The sequence below is a fragment of the Puccinia triticina genome, chromosome 10A, assembly GCF_026914185.1.
Source record: "Puccinia triticina chromosome 10A, complete sequence".
Lineage (NCBI taxonomy): Eukaryota > Fungi > Basidiomycota > Pucciniomycetes > Pucciniales > Pucciniaceae > Puccinia > Puccinia triticina.
In genome coordinates this window covers 1138266-1157904 of record NC_070567.1, presented here as the reverse complement: position 1 = coordinate 1157904, position 19639 = coordinate 1138266, and the positions used below count along the sequence as shown (strand labels likewise).

Below are 19639 nucleotides of genomic sequence, written 5' to 3'. Positions count from 1 at the left end.
GTGTGTCTGTGTGATTGACTGCAAGCCGAGTGGGGGTGAGCGGATGAGGAGAGAGCTGTCGGATGCCCGGGTATCGGTCGGTTTATATACCTTCGAAGCTTCTGCTGGGTGCCCTGGGACAAGCATGCCTCCGACAGCGAGTCCACTGACGATGGGCTCCCAATCAAGATCACACGCCGTCGCAGCCCACATCCTTCTCAGCGGCGGCATCACTGGCATCGTCTGCATGGCACCGCACAACTATTGCGGCTGGGAATCGGGACTGAGCATCGAGCACCCTCCAATCCACCACGGCCGGTGTCGGAGGCTGTCAACTGAGATCATAATGAACGGGCATCATTCGGACATCTGCCATGGCCAGAGATACACCGAGGCCTGGATGTGGGAAGGGCCGATTGCAAACGCCGGCTGGTGTCGGGTGGCTGTTGATGCCGCCAATAGAGTCCCGCAGGCCATCAACCTCAAGGCCTGAGAGCATGCAGTCGGCGCTTCGCAGTCGGGACTCGACACCATTCAAAGCGCCATTTCCAAAGCATGAAAACGTCACATTTGATTGGAATTTGCGTCGGCCATTCATTTCAGCTGGGAAATCGAATCTGTCGCTCGAGTGCCCGTTCTCCTCGCACGCATCCAGCCGCCGGGTGGGTACATAGAACTCCGTCAAACGATTCGGCCGAACAGCGTGAGTCGTGCTAGGAGTCTTGACTCTCACTCGTCATTTTGCTCATGGCGCTTCGGCAGAATCGGCTTCATGTTTGGGGGTATGTAAATACATACATCACCCTGATCAGTGCAAGTGGCAAAAAGTCTGATCGAAAGGGAGCTCAAGCCGAAGCCAATTCTTACAAAAGGAGTGGATTCTTGCGTATATGGCAGTTGGAAATCGTGACTTCGGAAGGTGTGACTTGTGTTGAGTTCAAGGTGAACCCTGATTGAGAAAATGATCTGAATGAAGATTTTGAGGGCGAGTCAGATTGCAAACCAGTGCCGTAACTGACCTGGAAAATAGCCAGTAAACCTCAGGCAACCACATTGTGGGACGATGATAGATCTCAAATGCTGTCGAGTTCTGAGCACTGGCCCCAAAAATTTGCGACATTTTTTTTTTCATGGGGCTCTTGTAATTGATGCCTACAAATATTTATGTAATAAAAATAGCGACACATAACCAAGGAGGATATGAGGGTATCATTAGCTCTATTTATCCCGCAGATGATCCACCCTGCTCTTGCATTGGCACGATGACTATCCTCCCCCTCTCTGATTGCACTTGGGAGTAGCTCGAGGGGTTCCAGCCCCTTCTTTTTCTCCACACACTTGCACCAGGCTAAGAGGTTAGATCCCCGGCCCCTTTTCACCTGCGGCAATGTCTTTCACAGGCTGGCTGAGTCCAAGGCAGCCATGTATGGGGACTGAACCCACCTACATTCCCTTGTGGGTGGTTGTTGCTTTTTGTTGCAGGTCTTGTGGAAGTTTTTTTTGTAAAAGGACTGTGTTGTTTGTTTTTCTCAATAAAGTGTAAGGGGAAACTACAGATCTATAAAACCATACACCTACCAACCGTTCGCCGTTCACTTGTTGACTGACTCAGCAATCTATTCCTCCGGCTAACTTCGGCGGAATAGGCAGAACTTCCTTGCTGCTGGAAACTGGTTGGGTTGAGTGGTTACCAACAGTCGAAACTAAACCTTCACATGCAATTGGTGCCTTTATCATAAGAATTCTCGTTATCAGGAGATATTAGATCAGATGCACGTCAACCATTCAATTTGGTCTCATAAACAACCTTCTGTCATGGCGGTTTCAGGTAGCTGGCGCAGCTGGTGCTCTCCCTTGTAGTTCGGAAGAGGGGCGGGCAATAGGAGGGTGAAAGGAACAATCATATTTATCAAATATTTCAAGAATAAAATCCAGTTTACATTGAGGTTGAAGGCATATATTGATTGTACATTTTTCAGGATCTGCACCTGGGGTGACACCGGGTCACAAAATACTTACTGTGGGTCAGGTACGGGCGCCATGGGGACCGGGATAAGGGCCCTGCAAGTTGGACAAGTGAGGGGGTGGGGGATCAGGGCTTGCAGCCAGTCCTACAGGAAGGAAAGTGTAAGTCAGCGGCGGAGGGCGAAAGAGCAAGACAGACGGTCTTACATGAACGCATGCCCGGTGGAAATGATGCGATGGGTGGCACGGCAGCAACACAACAACATCCCCTTCGATGTAATCCTCGAAGCACACTGGGCAATGCGGGGAGCTGTTGTCGGGGGCATCCAATACTAGTGCCTCCCGGTCTGTGGTGACCAAGTTGTCGAGGAATGTGACTAACGATTGTCTAGCCGATGCAACCTGGGCAGGGATGCGAAGCAGACGCGCGGTGTCGGCGTCTACCTCAGCGAACCACTCGATGAGAAGGTCTTGAGTTTCTGCCGGTAATCTGGCGGCGTTCTGGCGAATCTCCGCCAGGTTGTTCCTGATCGCACTGATCTCGTCCGCGGTCATGCTGGCGAGATTGGGATTTTCATCCAGCTCCGCCATGATCCGATGGGTGTCGTTTGCGAGGTCTCTGAGCACAGTTTGATGCTCAGGGGAGAGGGTCTGCATGACGTCTTGCCAGGCGGCTGCGTGGTGTTCCTCATCAACTTCGCGAATGTCAAACTCAGGCAGTGCTCCAAGATGGCGAATCAAGGCAAAGGCCTCGTTGGCAGCTGCAAGATCCGTTCCAAGATCTTGGAGTCGGCCGACGCCGTCATCGTCGAAGTCAAGCAAAATAGGTCCGTCGTTCAGACGGTCAAAAAGGGCGGCGAGGTTACCATCAAATTGGGCAGGCAGTTCCATCCAAACTCCCGCCTCCTCATGCTCAGCAAGAGGAGGAGCGTCCGCTGGAGTGGTCTCTTCGAGCGGCTGCGCGGTTGGCGGGAGCCCCATGGGAGGGGATGGCAAGGGGGCAGTAGGTTCTTCATCAGGACGGATGCCGCCAGGGCTTTGTCCGGTTTGCTCTTCAGCAGGTTGTGAGTTGGGGTTAGAGTTTGGGTCCATGTTATTGAGGACCGTGACTAGGGTTTGTGCTGAAGGGCTGGTAGAAAAGCAAGAGATTTTAAGAGGGGCGTTAGATGGGACTGTTGTCGGACGTGGAGATGCAGATGAGGAGTTGGGGATGGGGGGACAACGCAACCTCTTATATAGACTCCAGGACACGCCGAAGCTGAGCCTTCGCTGCGCGGTCACGTGTGCGTCTGGTTTTGGTCCAAGTCGCGTTGAGGCGAGTGGATAAAAGCTCGCGTGGAGGGCTTATCCTCCACCGGAATGCATTCAAAAGCCATTTTCTAACAGCGTTATGGCGCTTTTCACAAAATATCGTTGCTTTTGTACATTCCTCTTGTGATACGATTGCTATCAAGGCAACTAAAGCATTCAAACTCCAATCTCTCTTGATCTTTTGTACCTGTGTGGGGATCGCCGAACTTATTTAAGTCCCTCCGAGGGGGGCTTGAGTTGGCAGACTGGCGCCCCTCGCGCGAAGCGCGAGCCTTCGAAGGAGCTAACTTGCCTATCTGATGTAACGCATTGCCCTACCCCGAAGGATGTCTCCCGCACGCTCGGGAGTCATCCTTTGAGGGTGAGCTACGCCAAAATAACGACAGACCGAAAATGCCTCAAACAGAATTTCGGCAGGCATTCAGAGTCGATTGACTTCAAAAAATCCGAAGGACTTTTGATCGACTTGATACAACAATGTAGGGTTTTTTCACATCCCCCCTAGGCCCCTAAGCCTAACCCAGGACTTAACCCTGAGCCTAACCTAAAGGATGGTGTAAGGGTCCAGTAGACCCTCACTGATGAGATGGGTAGAAAGGGCGCGGGGAGCGGGCTAGAAGCCGTCTGGGAGGTTTCTAGGTCCAAACTGTGGGGGACTGGATTTCAGGCTAGCCGGGAGAGAGGAGGAACTCTCTGCGTTAGTCTAAATACAGGCAAATCATGAAGAAGGAAATCAAGGAGAGAAGAAACGGGGTCGAGCTTACCTAGCCGGGAGAGAGGAGGAACTCTCTGCCGGACTAGGGAAGCGAGCAGCTCGGACTAAGTAATTCGATGCGCGGGGGTCACGTAATCCCGTGACCCTTCGTGTGGAGCCCCATTGATGAGGGGGGCTTCACAGTCTCCCCTCCTATATGAAGATGAAAATAGGAGGCAGAGTGGGAAGAACATTGGCGGGGACTGAGTCGGGGCGAGTGAAAAGTGGGAGGAAATTGATAACCGTGAAAATCAGGAAGGGCCGTTTTGATAGAAGGAAACAAGGAGTATAGGCGACGGTGACAAAATGATTGGGGGTTTGTGGCATTGGGACCGTGGCGGCGCGACGTTGCCACCATTGTTGTCAGTTTGCGCGGTCGATCTTGAATGTGTCGTGTATCAGATGCGATGTTGGTCTGGCATTTGTCGGGGACTCTTGTTGAACGGGGAACGGGGTCGATGGTAGTAGGACAAATTAGAAAGGTGGGAACTGATGAGTGGAGGGGAATGAATAAGAGATCAGGGGTCTTGGGTCGTGGAGGAGGTATTGGTCGATTCAATCGAAAAATCTGTGGCGGTGTCCGAAGGCCTGTGGGGGTGAGGACGCGTAAGCGTTGCCCAGCATGAAACTCATGAAGGCTTTGAGAAGCGGGAGCAGGGGAAGGAGCAGTGGAAGGGTTCACGTACTCCGTGGTCCCGTGGTTGTCAACCGGGAACCACTTGTCGAGGATTGATTCCACTTGGTTGTCGACTGCGTGTACGTCCATGAGATCGGACGTGTCGGTGGGTTCTTCCGGGAGTAGATGCGAGTCGTCGTCAGATTTTGGGGCTACTTGCTCTTCTTGTTTGATTTCACTGAGCGGATCATCACCATACGACAGTGTTGTTGCTTCGAGTTGGCCGTCGATCGCCGAGATCAGGGACACTTGGGACTGTTTAAATGGGGGGGCTTCATCCATGCCCGCTACCCCTGCCGGTTTGCCAGTGGGTCTGCCCGCAGCTGCGGGGCCGGGCTGCTTTTGGTGTGCGCTTGACCAGGCCCGTGGGGCCACATAGTTCGGCGGCTTCGGTGGGACTTGAAACACCGGCGGAATGTAAACTCTAGATCAATCGGGGGGGCCAGGACAAGCCCCCGCGGGGTTGCCGCAGTGCTTCTTGCAAAAATGGCACTTCCCTACCGAGTCGAGATAAGCGTGCATCCGCCATAAATACAGGTCGGGGTCTAAACGGTTCTGGCCTGGTTGGGAACCAGGACCAGGAGGGCGAGAAGAGGTCGCGCGGGGTCTGGGGAGCTCAGCGTAGAATCCGTTTGTTCTTTGTTCGAAGTCGCCATAAACGAAAGGTTTTTGTTGAAGAAGTTGAAAGTCTTTGACCTTCACACGGAGTGCCTGTGGCAGGCCAAGGACGACGAATTCGGCTAAAGAGTAGTCGTCGAAGATGATCATGTCGTAATTGATCAGGTTTTGAAGCGTTCGGGCTCGATTACTGAAGTCTTGAAAGCTTTCATTCGCTGTCATTTCGAGGCGGACGATTGATTGTCGTATATCAGCGCGCCAGTCCTTGGGTAGACAGAACCCAAAAAGTTGGTTCTTAAAGTCGTTCCAGGTCTTGCCGAGGAACTTATGGGATTCATTTTCATAGAACGCCAGTAAATTGGTGTCGTCGATGAGAGAGCCAAGAACGAGAATTTTATCGTCGGAGTGTTTGACTCCTTTTGTTGAGAAGAATATCTTCACGCTGCGCATCCAGGTTAAGAAGAGTTCTGCATCTTGTATCGGACCTTTAAAACGTGGGCCGTTGTGGTACTCAAAAATGTGAAAAATCAAAAGTTTTTCTCATGTACATATAGAAGGCCTCAAGATACCATCCATTGGACACCATAAATGGACTCCACGGCTAAATTAACCCCTATTCCCCACTGGAAGCATCACTGGAGCCCCAGTACACTAGAAGTTAGACCCTCTGGACAACCTGTAGCACCCAGTCAACCACCTGTCAGGCGCCTCAAGTCACATTCCCCGCACCATTCTATCCCCACTACATATATTGGTTTGGGTTTGTTTGTTATGTACATGACATCATGCAGCACTGCCCCTGCAGGCTGTGCCCCTTCAACTGAATGGTTCCCCACATTCTAGTTCCTTCTAACTCCACTTTGTTTGGTCTTATTACATCACATGATCATTCCCTGCACAGCTTATGCGCCCCTTGCATGAACTATGACATCATTTGGCACAGCCCCTCCTCATGTATGCACCCCTTGCATAAATTGTACACAGCCACTCCCTCTTAACTCCCTCATGTTGTACAGCCAGGCCAGCTAAAATACCTCACTCAGGGGCTTCCCTGGAGCCAAAATCCCTCACATTTGTCTATATAAGGAACTCTCTCCCCCCCCATTTGTAGTTCCTCAGTTTATTACTCATCAAGTTTTATACTCACCCATCACCCAAAAACACTTACGTACCCACTCAACCCTCTTACTTACATATAACAACTCTTACATACTGAATAACAACCTTTTTTATACTGTGTCACGAGAAACTTATCTTGAGCTAACCACTCCTATCACTTATTAAAACTTGCCAAGCTTACCTTGGTGGGTCTTGTAGCTGGTAGTATAGAAGGGCAGAGCTTGCACCTCCTTCATCCCCTTCTCCATTCAGCAAAAGGGTTTCACAACCACTTTTGAGTCTTACACCGTCGGATGTTCGGAACTTAGCGAGGTCAATGCAATCGTCAGCAGGGTTTGATGTGGCCGACGGTGTCTCTTTCTTGATCGAAGATGACAACGCAACCTTCTCCAAAGCCTTGATTCGTTCGCGATCCGAACGGCACTGCTCCTCTGTTCTAATCTGGGCCTGCTCGGCTTGCTGTTGTGCCATCTGCAGCTGTAGGGCTGTCGTCTTCTGGATCGCCATCATGGTCTTGAGGCAATCAGCAATCGAGATATCGTCCCTCTCTTGGGGTGGAGGGTTTGGCTCGGCCATTGTAGTTCGCTGAAGAAACAGAGACGGAGGAGAGGGTGCTCGTGGAGCGGTCTGAGGGCTAGTGCCACGTGTGGGCGATGGTGAAAGAGGGACTGAGATAGGGTTTGGACTGGTGTGGAGAGCTTCAAGTCGAGCGCGTCGACGGGCCGCTCGAAGGATCTCTTCTGGATCTGTTGGTGGAAGGAGGGGCTCGTTAGCTCTCCTCGTGGTCATTAACCAAGCACGAGTGCGCAGACGATCGGTCGTCGGGGAGGAGAGGGGCTAAGGGTGTTGGCGCAGGATCAAGGGGTGGGGCGTATGGGTCCGAGGGCAGAGGGCGAAGACGACGACGACGAGAATCAGATAAGATCGAAGGCGTCAGGTCGCACGATCGAGTACAAAGGTACTAAAGGATGGCGAGGTCGAAGGCAGAGATCGAGGCTCCAAAGAGCGAGGGCGAAGGCGAGGTCAGAGGGTGCTGGAGCTGGGTGATGGACCAAAACTGGCGAGGTCGACGAGTCTGTGCAAAGTCGGTGATAGGACCACGATGGTCGGTTTGTTTGGAACAAGAAAAAAAAAGTGTAAGGGTCCAGTAGACCCTCACTGATGAGATGGGTAGAAAGGGCGCGGGGAGCGGGCTAGAAGCCGTCTGGGAGGTTTCTAGGTCCAAACTGTGGGGGACTGGATTTCAGGCTAGCCGGGAGAGAGGAGGAACTCTCTGCGTTAGTCTAAATACAGGCAAATCATGAAGAAGGAAATCGAGGAGAGAAGAAACGGGGTTGAGCTTACCTAGCCGGGAGAGAGGAGGAACTCTCTGCCGGACTAGGGAAGCGAGCAGCTTGGACTAAGTAATTCGATGCGCGGGGGTCACGTAATCCCGTGACCCTTTGTGTGGAGCCCCATTGATGAGGGGGGCTTCACAGATGGAGAGGGTGATTAGAGGGGAAAGGCATCATGAATGATGACTTTGTCTAAATCTGAACTTGAAGTTGCGCGAGGTTGGCAGGGCGGGCGCAATTTTGGCATTTTCGGCATGTTGTTATTTTGGCGAAACCCACCCTCGAAGGCTGTCTCCCGAGCGTGCGGGAAACATCCTTTGGGGTAGGGCAATGGGTATTACTTAAGTTCCTCTATTTGTGGAGGGGGGACACCGTCCCGCAGGGGCCCTCCTTTGGAAGGGCGCTTCGCGCCAGCCAGGCTGCACCAGGCCCTCCAAAGAGGGGCTTGTGTTAAGTTAGCCAAAGGAGGGACTTGGGAGTAAGCCGGGAAATTTGGTGTGAGCGCTGAGGACCGCCTCAACCCATTTGGCTGGTGTCAGACTTTGACACCACACCACCAATATAGCGTCCTGTGAGCCAAATGGGCTGCACAGGTGCCAAAATGAAGCCCCAAATCTGGCCTTCAATCCTACATAAGCCACACATTTTTAACTTGAGTGGTCTTGAAGTTACAAAGCTTGTAACATCATGCTTCCAAGATTCTGGGATTGTTTGTACACTTCTACATCTGTAGTAAGTGTATGGGAGCAGTCTTTTCTGCTTGTAATTTAATGAAATTTCCGAGAAAATGTATATTTTTAAACCATGGATGCATGATATTTATTTATATTGGTATGCTTGTGTACAGGAGTTGGAAAAAAACCTCCATTGGCTGGAGCAAGCTCAGCAGGGATTTTGCAAGGATGCCCAGAAGCCATCTGGGAGGATAAAAAGCGCAAGAAACTAGCCTACAAGGCCACACCACTCATGTCCTTTTTGGGTAAAAAATTGATGTGAGATAGTGGATCAAAGGAAAAATGGGGGTTGGTCAGGACCAATGCCCATCAGCTCTCACACCAAAATTGGTGGCTTGGGGCAAGCCTCTCTGTGAGAAAGAGACCTGCAAGGCTCTCCTGCAGAGAGGCTTGGTTAAGCTCAGGCCCAAAGGGCCCTCCACAGGAGGAACTTACACTTGCGGTGAATGTTGGGGTGGCAGGAACGGAAACAATGAGATGAATCATCCTGGGCAGCAGAACAAAGCAAACTTAACACAAGTCCCTCCAGTGATTGTGGGGTGCAAGCACCCTCCTGCCAGGGAGGGACTTGCCTGTAATGTCGAAGTTCTCGCGTGACAAATACCAGCCAAATGGTTGGAAAGGCCATAAAACCCCCCAGATGGCCCCCAACCGCTCTGAACTTTGAGAAGCCAATGGCACCATTAGAATCCTCAGAACTTACTACATGTTCTGAACTGTTGAAATATTTTAAAAAAAAGCTGCTGTTGTGTTTGAAACCATTTGTCAAGCTGGCCAGCAGCCAATCATCTGTCACAGGAATTACAGATTGGTTGCCGGGGCAAAACACTATCACACCCCTCAGAGCCCTTAAAATGGCTTTCTTGAAATACATGTAGAAACCTCAACAATGTCACTTTTGACATAGTTTGTTTTGGAAATCATAGGCAAGAAGGTATGCTCCACTTCCCTCATTTTGATTCTTTGTTGGGGTACTCAGTTGTAGGTGCTACAGGATCTTGAAACCAAAACACAACAAAATAACACAAAAAGCCCAGTCTTCTGATCAGGCCACAACCCCGGCTTTACATGTAAGCCTCTCCAAGGAGGCGCTAACTACCAACTGGCCGGGCAGAACTGGTCACCATCAAAGTCAACAATCCCAGATTCCCAATTCACAAACATCATTTGGCGGCCGGCCACCCTTCGGTCGACATGGCAGCTTCTGATGCCAAGCAAATTGATATCGCCATGATTCCTCAATCTGATTTGCAAGATACTACAAACAGGCCTGTCACCAATAATACAGGGGTTTGGGATCCAGAAGCAAACACTGAAAACGCCAGCAAATCACAAGATCAAGATGAATCTCAATCAAAGAAGAGAAAACTCACCAGTGAGGTTTGGGACCACTTCACAAAGCTCTTTGGTCAGCTTCTCTCTCTAGTCAGTCAAGACCGTCCATTCACATCTGATGAACATTAATTTCTAGAATCTGACGGCAAGGAAAAAGCGCGGTGCAATTATTGCAATGTAAAACTCACGGGCAACTCTTCCGCTGGAACTAACCACCTCCAAAGACATTCACAGAAATGCATAGCTGAGAAAGGATGCATTTTTTCACCAAAGAAAGGCCTGTTCAACTTCCCCTTGTCAAATGGCACCACTAGCGGACGTATTGTCTGGATATTTAACCAAGAAAAGACACAAGAATGGTTGGCTGAAATGATAATTCAACAAAAATATCCTTTTGCCATGACTGAACACAAGGGTTTCATCCAATTCATGAAGGAGGCTCAGCCCCAATTTATGATGCCTGGACAAAAGGCAGTCCAAAGTGATTGTATAAGGCTGTTCAATGAGCAAAAGGCGGTGCTAATACAACACATGGAACAGCAGGCCAATCATATTGCTGTTATGAGCCCACACGCGGGCCATGACTTGTCCCAAGACATGTTACATATTGTATTTACATGTCACGGTCTATAGAACTAAGAGACCGGAGGGGGAAGAGCCACATGCTTTCCCCATCTAGCAATTTACCAATTAGCTAGTCAAGACCCGCACCAGAACCAAGAACCCCTCCTCCCCCCCCCCCCCCCCCCCCCAGAACCAGTCATAACATATTGCCAGATCATCCTATCGGGGACAAGGGACGACCAGAAACCAACCAGAACCAAACCAACATTGAAATCCAGAACAGCGCAGATCCAAAACCAAAAGCGAACCAACACTGAAACCCAGAACAGCGCGGACCCAAAATTCCAAGACTGATGGCCGAGGACATGAATAACCTTTGTCAGCGGGTCGAGGAACTATCCGCCTTGATTCAGGAAGAAAGAACCCACCGTCAAAGGGCCGAGGCCAACCTAGAATCAATTTGAGCCCGAATGGTTGCCCCGGCTGTTGTCCCCATTCTCCCACCCCAGCAGCCAGGTCAACAGCAGCCTCCGGGCGACGTCGTGGCGAAAGGCCCCAAGATTGGATTGCTGGATAAATATGATGGAACCAAAGGGGCAAAGGCCAAGGTCTGTGTGACCCAAATTGGCCTCTATATCATTTCCAACCCGCAGATGTTTCCGGACGATCAAAGCAAGGTGATCTTCTTGATCTCGTACCTTACGGGCCAGGCGAGCGCATGGGCGCAACCGTTCACGACCAAATTATTCGCCGGGCAGGCGGTCGCCTACAAGTTGTTCTCTACCGCATTCCAAATGATGTACTACGACACCAAGAAGAGATCCCGGGCCGAGAAGACGTTGCGGCAGCTGAAGCAAACAAAGTCGGTCGCCCATTATACGTTTCAGTTCAATCAACATGCAGCCGATGCGGGCTGGGAGATGCGGACGTTGGTAAGCCAGTACCAACAAGGCCTTAAGAAAGATATTTGACTGGCTTTGGTCCTTGCTTGGATCAAATTCAAGGAAATCACCGACCTCAGCAACCTGGTGCTAAACATCAATAATGAAATCAACGGCGCTGACCTCACTCCGACAGACGTAGCACAGCCCAACCCCAACGCCATGGATCTTTCGGCGGTACGGGGCCAGCTATCAGGAAAGGAGAAAGCTGAGATGATGCGGGCTGGTCTTTGTTTCTACTGCGGCGGAAAGGGCCACGTGGTTCGGGATTGCCCAGAGAAGAAGGCAAAAGGAAAAGGGAAGGCGTCGGGAGCGGCAGTCAGGATTGCCGAATTGGAAGAAGAAGTTTGCCGTTTGACCGTGGGACCAGGGCCGAGCGGCGAGGGTGGGTGTGCAGATCAATCAAAAAATGGCGACGCTCGGGAGTGAAGGTTGTGCCTCCCCCAAGTGTGGAGGGAAATATTGTAGTTAGATTAGGAACATGTACAATGACATCCATCAATCCAATCGACCCCCAATTGTTTGTCTCAGTATCATTTAATCAACTCAATTTTTCCCCAGCCACAACCAAAATTGCTACATTCCTAATTGACTCTGGGGCGACCCATGACGTCCTGAGCCTCTCATTTGCGGTGCAAGAAGGACTCCAGTTGAGGGAGTCCCAATACAAAAGAACTATATCCGGGTTTGACGGGTCTAAGAGCCATGCGTCTCAGGAAGTTGAATTGATTTTGGACTCAGACCCGGCCCCACACAGCTTTGTAGTTGCAACACTCAAGGACGCCTACGACGGCATTCTGGGGATGTCGTGGATCCGCCAACATGGTAATCTAATAGACTGGCAAACCCGTCGCTTTGGGATAAAATCTTCAAACATTGCCACCGCTGAGGTGTTGTCGTGTCAAAAAAAAACCTCACAGGACGGGGAGGAGCCCGGGGTGAGGCCAGTGAGGAACATTGACAAGGGGGCGCACGTTTTATGTGCAATGACGCCCCCGCAATGTGAGTCATCTTTATTATATTCTACCAAGCATGTCATAAGACCATCTGGCAAGCGGGTACACTCCTTAGAAAGCAGGCACCCCAATACACCAACAATGGTCACCAAACCTAAGGCCAAACCAATCCCCAAGTCATCCATTCAGCCACCTGACCGTCACATCCCCTCGAATGAGGGGGTTCCATCTGAGGATCATATCACAGCCGCTGAGGCGGTTTTGTCTATGCCAAAAAAACCATCACAGGACGGGGAGGAGCCCAGGGTGAGGCAAGCGAGGTTATATGACAAGGGGGTGCGCGCTTCAAGCGGAACAACACCCCCGCAATGTGAGTCCCATACCATTTTTCCGCCCTGTTTTTCCAATACACCCTATGTAAGAGCAACTGGCAAGCAGATACAATTTCCAAAACTTGCAATACAGGAGCAGGGGGCGGCGGAGGCGCTCATCTCGACGGCTAAGACGTCTTGGTCTACTTCGGCCAGACTAGCGGCAGAGAACATGAAGAATGCGCCTGTGACCCGGCCGGTGGAGGATCTAGTCCTGCGACAGTACCATTGGTATTTAGACATGTTCAAGAAATCAGGGGCACAACGGCTCCCGCCACGCCGGAAGTATGACTTCAGAGTGAACCTAATACCTGGCGCCACACCACAGGCGGGGCGTATCATCCCCTTGTCGCCGGCGGAAAATGAAGCGCTTGACAAGATGATCTGTGAGGGACTGGAGAACGGGACTATACAAAGGACCACGTCGCCGTGGGCAGCCCCGGTACTATTCACTGGCAAGAAAGACGGTAATCTTAGGTCATGCTTTGACTATCGGAAGTTGAACGCCGTCACCAAGAAGAATAAATACCCATTACCACTCACCATGGATCTTGTGGACAGTCTGCTCAATGCGGACACTTTCACCAAGTTGGACTTGCATAACACATACGGTAATTTGCGGGTAGCCGAAGGAGACAAGGACAAACTCGCGTTTATCTGTTGAGCTGGACAGTTTGCACCGTTGACCATGCCGTTTGGGCCCACAGGAGCGCCCGGATTCTTTCAATTCTTTATCCAGGACATCTTACTTGGCCGAATTGGGAAGGATACGGCAGCTTATTTGGATGACATTATGATATATACAACGCCGGGGCATGATCACGAAGAAGCGGTCATTAGTGTACTTGAGACATTGAGCAAACACCAATTGTGGTTAAAGCCTGAAAAATGCAAGTTCTCAAGAAAGGAAGTGGAATACCTTGGTCTGTTAATCTCCCGGAATTGGGTACGCATGGATCCTACAAAAGTCCGTGCGGTGACCGATTGGCCAACACCCACCAATGTCACAGAAGTCCAGCGGTTCATCGGGTTTGCAAACTTTTATAGGAGGTTCATTCAACAGTTCTCGCGGACAACAAGACCCCTTCACAACCTCACCAAGGCCTTGACACAATTCGTGTGGGACAACCATTGCCAGCGGGCTTTCAAGTCATTGAAGAATGCGTTTACCACAGCACCGGTCCTCAAGATTGCCGACCCTTACCAACCATTCCTGCTAGAATGTGATTGCTCAGATTTCGCGCTGGGCGCGGTGTTGTCGCAAATAAGCAAGGAGGACGGCAAGCTTCATCCGGTGGCATTCCTGTCCAGATCCCTGATTCAAGCCGAGCGCAATTACAAAATCTTCAACAAGGAGCTGCTTGCTATTGTCGCGGCCTTCAAAGAATGGTGTCAGTACCTTGAGGGAAACCCCAACCGTCTAAAAGCTATTGTTTATATTGACCATTGTAATTTGGAAGCCTTCATGACAACAAAAAAGTTAACAAGATGCCAGGCACGGTGGGCGGAGACACTTGGGTGCTTCAACTTTGAGATCATCTTTAGGCCAGGACGTCATTCCAATAAGCCAGACGCACTGTCGCGCAGACCAGACTTGGCGCCCACGGGGGACGATAAGCTCACTTTCGGTGTCAGCCTTAGAGTCATCACAGCTGACCTAAAAGCTGCCTGTTCTACCTTTGTTACATATAAATTACTTTATATCTTTTTCATCTTAAGAGATAACCTTGTTTTGACTTCATATTCTGTTTCCTCATGCAATTTTAACCCTAGTTACAACTTATAAATTCCTTGTAACTATACTCCTTCCCTGAGTTACTGAGTTATGGCGCCCTTGCGCAGTTGTGACGTGTCAGCGCTACCAGGCGCGCCAAACCACATGTACATATGTAAATTACATAAGCAAACTGTGAAAATTTTCGTAGTCAGGATCCCCCTTGCCTGAGGCGGATCTACAGACTTCAGCACACCAGAACCACCACCCAGATAACCCCAGGATCACCACCAAAGAGCCTACTCTACTCCCAGTATACCTACCGTCACAGGCGCCTAGGATATTGACAGTAAGTAACCTCTTTCACTGAACCTTGATTATCTCAGAGGTACAACTCTGTGTCTTGCTTGATCTGCCTTTTCTTCTTGCTTTGCCTCCTCCTTGATCACAGGGCTGTCCCTCCAATTCTACAGGCCTTTGCCTCTATCTTGATCACAGGGCTGTCCCTTCAATTCTACAGGCCTTTGCCTCTATCTTGATCACAGGGCTGTCCCTTATAATCACTTGGCCTTTGCCTCAAAATCTAGGTTGCAGGGCTGTCCCTCAGGTTTCCCATTAAGAACCTTGACTGTCCAGAGAGAAGTCTAAAAAACTGTGGCTGGATTAAACTTATCTAATCCAGATACCCTCCTGAGAGGAAGCTGTAGCACTTCTAGCACAGATTAGCAGCACTCTTCTGAAGAGTAGCATTGCCAGTGGACGTGCATTCCCACTAGAATAACCTAGTACTTCTCTTCTATCTTATCCTGCTTGGTTTCTTTCTCTCTCTTTCTCTTTTTCTCTTACAGTTGTATTTTCTTTATCCCAAGAAATCAAACTGTTGTCCCCCATTTCTTGTGTCCTGCTGTCACTATAGAGACTCAGGCTCACATTCGGCCAGTTACTCAGACCGGAAAACATAACTCCGGAAACGTTTGCAGAAGTAGCAGAATTCGAGGAATGGTCGCTTGACGTGGACAATTTCTTCATGGATGAATCTGTTGACTTGGACAATGCAATGCACTAGTTTGAGGTGGAAATATTAGGCGTGGAAGACGCGGAGCAGGGGGTTTCAAGATCTATCCTCAACGATGAGGAGTTGATCAACTTGATTCGCAAGGCCACACTGTTGGACTCTTGACTGCAATCCCTGATGTCGGAGGCCGGTCGAGGGACAAATCCGTACTCAGTGGCGGAAGGGGTTGTTTACAATCAGGGACGGATTGAGGTGCCAAAGGACAACACTCTAAAAGCAGCCATCACGCAAAGTCGACATGATTGTTGCGCTGCAAGCCACCCGGGTAGAGCCAAAACATTAGGCCTCATACAACGGAGTTTCACGTGGCCGCCAATGAAACGGTTCATTAACCGTTACGTGGACGGATGTGGATTGTGCCAGAGGGTGAAGCCGTCAACTCAGAAACTGTTGGGCACACTCAAACCCCTTCCCATACCAGCAGGCCCGTGGACGGATATCTCCTATGACTTGATTACCAATCTCCCCAAATCCAACAATTGCAACAGTATATTGACGGTTGTGGACCGGTTTACCAAGATGGCACACCTAATCCCTTGCCGCAAAACAATGAAAGCCAAAGGACTGGCAGACTTGATGATGCGGCACGTGTGGAAGCTGCATGGAACGCCCAAATCCATAGTGTCTGACAGGGGCAGTATATTTATTTCTCAAATCACCAAGGAGTTGGCTAAGTACTTAGGTATCCGTCTCTGCCCATTGACAGCATACCACCCCAGGACGGACGGACAATCCGAAATTGTCAACAAGGCAGTCAAGCAATTTTTACAACACTTTGTCAATTACTCCCAGGACAACTGGGAACCGTTGCTAGCAATGGCGGAATTCACCTACAATAACAGGGACCACGCGGCAACCGGCATGTCGCCGTTTAAAGCTAACTATGGGTTTGATCTGACAATCGGCGGGATCTCACCATCCAATCAGTGCCTCCCTTCAGTAGACGCAAGACTGAGAGTGTTTGAGGAGGTGAAAGAAGAACTCAGGGCGGGACTCGAGGCGGCTCAACAGTCAATGAAGAATTTGGGGGTTTTGTGGTCATAAAAGGTACATGATGAATCTTTCGGGGCCTCTAAATATTTTGGTAACCATATGGCAGAAGAATTTCCATGCTGCGATGAGATATAGTGGCAGAAACACCAAGAAACTACCAAAGTAGTGATATTTGGGAACTGATCAGACTGTAGCTGCTACATTTGGAGGTTTTGTGGTCAGTCAAGGTACATAATGAAACTTTGGGGGCCTGTAAACATTTTTTTAACCATATGGCAGAAGTATTCCCACGCTGGGATGAGATATAGTGGCAGAAACACCAAGAAACTACCAAAGTAGTGATATTTGGGAACTGATCACAAGGCTGAAACCGCTGCACTAAAAGTAGTGCAGCACAGCGCAAAGCGCAGCGGAAATGGGCTTGCTGCGCTGCACTTTTTTATAGTGATTTTCCGCTAACGCTTCAGCTTTTTGAAAACAGAGGGAAAATTCCTCTTTTTTTAGCGGACCACAAAAGCGCCTCAGAAGCGCAAAACCGCTGCGTGGTAGCGCAGCGCAGCGGCACTTTGCTAGAAAAGCGGGATTTGCGCTTTTATAATCTGGGTTCCCGCTTTTCACGCCTTATTAGTGCAGCATAGCTAATATTACTGCATGTTTGCCGCGATAGAGAGAAAATATACTCAAAAAGAAACAGAAACTAAAAAAGTGACCTATACCCCCCGAGTCTTGGTTGATCTTTTTGGCTGTTTAGTCTTCTTGATGTTGGACGGAGAAGATAACTTGAGGTTTTTTTTGGCAGCATCCAGAACAGCCTGACAATCTTCAAAAACCCCACCCAACTTGACCCCGCCGCGTAACCACAAGTGGCTGCTGATAGCACGTTCAATTGATCATATTGCAAGTCCGGCCCGCCCTGATGAACAAACATCGGCGGCAGCTGAGAAGGTGCGCTCCACCGTTGCTGAGATAGCTGCGCAAGCAAGATAATCGCGCTTGCTTTTTGAGCTGAATTAACTGCGCAGCGCCAAAAGTGCGGAAGAAGTATCAGCTAAAAAGCGGTGCAGCGCGCAAAAGCGCCCCAGTAGCGGTTGAAAGCGCACACCGCTATCGCTGCGCTTTCCCGCAGCGAAAGCGCCGCTTTTTTGGCTGCACTTACACTATGTCATCCAAGGAAATAGCGGTGTTTTGCTGCAGAAAGCGGTAGCGCAGCGCGGGGACGCTACTGCTTCAGCTTTTTGGGCTGGGGGGTTAGCGGCGCCCGCTGCGCTGCGCTAAAATTGCCGCTTTTTGCAGCGTAGCGCAGCTTTTCAGTCTTGCTGATCAGACTGTAGCTCCTACATTTGGGGGGTTTTGGTCATTAAAGGTAAATCATGAATCTTTGGGGGCCTCTAGAAATTGTGGTAACCATATGGCAGAGGGATTCCCACTCTGGGATGAGCTATAGTTGCAGAAACACCAAGAAACTACCAAAGTAGTGATATTTGGGAACTGATCAGACTTTAGCTGCTACATTTGGAGGTTTTGTGGTCAGTATAGGTACATAATGAAACTTTGGGGGCTTCTAAACATTTTGGTAACCAAATGGCAGAATGATTCCCATGCTGGGATGAGATATAGTGGCAGAAACAGCAAGAAACTACCAAAGTAGTGATATTTGCAAACTGATCAGACTGTAGCTTCTACATTTGGGGGTTTTGTGGTCATTAAAGGTACATGATGAATCTTTGGGGGCCTTCAAACATTTTGGTAACCATATGGCAGAAGGATTCCCACGCTGGGATGAGATATAGTGGCAGAAACACCAAGAAACTACCAAAGTAGTGATATTTGGGAACTGATCAGACTGTAGCTTCTACATTTGGGGGTTTTGTGGTCATTAAAGATACATAATGAATCTTTGGGGGCCTCTCAATATTTTTTTAACCATATGGCAGAAGTATTCCCACGCTGGGATGAGATATAGTGGCAGAAGCACCAAGAAACTACCAAAGTAGTGATATTTGGGAACTGATCAGACTGTAGCTGCTGCATAATGGATGTGACCCCAAACACAATATTTCTGGTTTTTCTACGCAGAACAATTGTCCAATGAAATTTTATGTGGAAACACTCCTCATTAATCTGTGGTTGACAACAAAAGTAGATAAAAAAAAGAACCTGACAAAAATATGCTAAACCATGGTAAACTAATTTCAAAAAGGCCATCTATGCATGTAGCACTTCAAGTATGATGTGCAATATATTCAGGAAGTCCAACCAACCAAATTAACAATGTGTGCAGGATGGTATCATGAGGGGGTCAGCGGTCAATGTTTTTCCTTTTTTGAAAAGTAGTAGATTTGGAGACTTCTGATAACATCAATTGTTGAAGTAAAAAAAAAAGAAGAAAAAAATTGATCCCTCTCAGCCACTCTGGATTAATCCTAAAACTTGCAATGTCTTTTTTTCTTGAAGAATTGAATGGTGTATGTAGAAATTTATGAATGTTATCAGACAAAAAAAAAGATTCCTGTGGCTTGAAGCAAATACAGGGGGAAGGAGAGAGATTATAGAAGAGTATTAAGGAGACATGGAACACAGACAAAGGTATCAAGAAAAATAAAAAAAAATTGATCAATATACAACATCGCAAATTCATCCATCTTGGTAGTGACAGAGGACGGCGGGAGATCAAGCATTGGAGAGGAGCAGAGTCTGGGAAAGTGACGTGCGGAATAGCGGGCGGAGCTGGAGGACTAGTGCGGGAAAGTGTCAGACGTGCGGGATTGGGTGGGAACGGCAATTTGCGTGGAGGGAAGGATGGGAAAAGGGGGACTCATGGATTTTTCTCTTTTCTCACCTTATCCTATTATCCTATCATTATTTTTGGGGGGATTACTCATCATTTTTTACTTACAACTACGGAAGTACTAGAGTTATTAGGACTTATTTCGTGATCTTATCTTTAATTGAAGAGTTACTTGCGGATTTGGTGCTTACTAAGTGCAGAGCTTTATTCACTTGCGGATTATTACGCTATAGATCAGGCTCAGTAGAGGAGCGCTGGAGGCTAGCGGAAAGTAGCAGTGCGGAGCCGAGTTACCGACAATCACACAGCCCAGACACTAATATTCTTGAAGAAGGCGGTCAGCGGACTTTTCCACCGACTAACCAGCTTTTATTCTCACACCGGCACCGCCTGGCGGGTACCAGCGGTACCC

General features: G+C 49.3%; 2 protein-coding genes across 2 annotated transcripts; one reads left to right on the top strand and one right to left on the bottom strand.

The window, feature by feature from the left end:
• Positions 1 to 124: 124 nt before the first annotated feature.
• PtA15_10A139 (uncharacterized protein) lies at positions 125 to 472 on the top strand (the record flags this gene model as incomplete). Its single annotated transcript, XM_053160285.1, has 1 exon — positions 125 to 472. The coding sequence occupies one exon, from the start codon at positions 125 to 127 to the stop codon at positions 470 to 472; it is 348 nt and encodes a 115-aa protein (XP_053024275.1).
• A 1522-nt stretch (positions 473 to 1994) lies between these two features.
• Positions 1995 to 3320, bottom strand: PtA15_10A138 (uncharacterized protein; the record flags this gene model as incomplete). The annotated part of the gene is made up of 3 exons (XM_053160284.1): positions 1995 to 2090; positions 2152 to 3073; positions 3226 to 3320. 3 exons carry the CDS (start codon positions 3318 to 3320, stop codon positions 1995 to 1997), a joined length of 1113 nt encoding a protein of 370 aa, XP_053024274.1.
• Positions 3321 to 19639: the final 16319 nt, after the last annotated feature.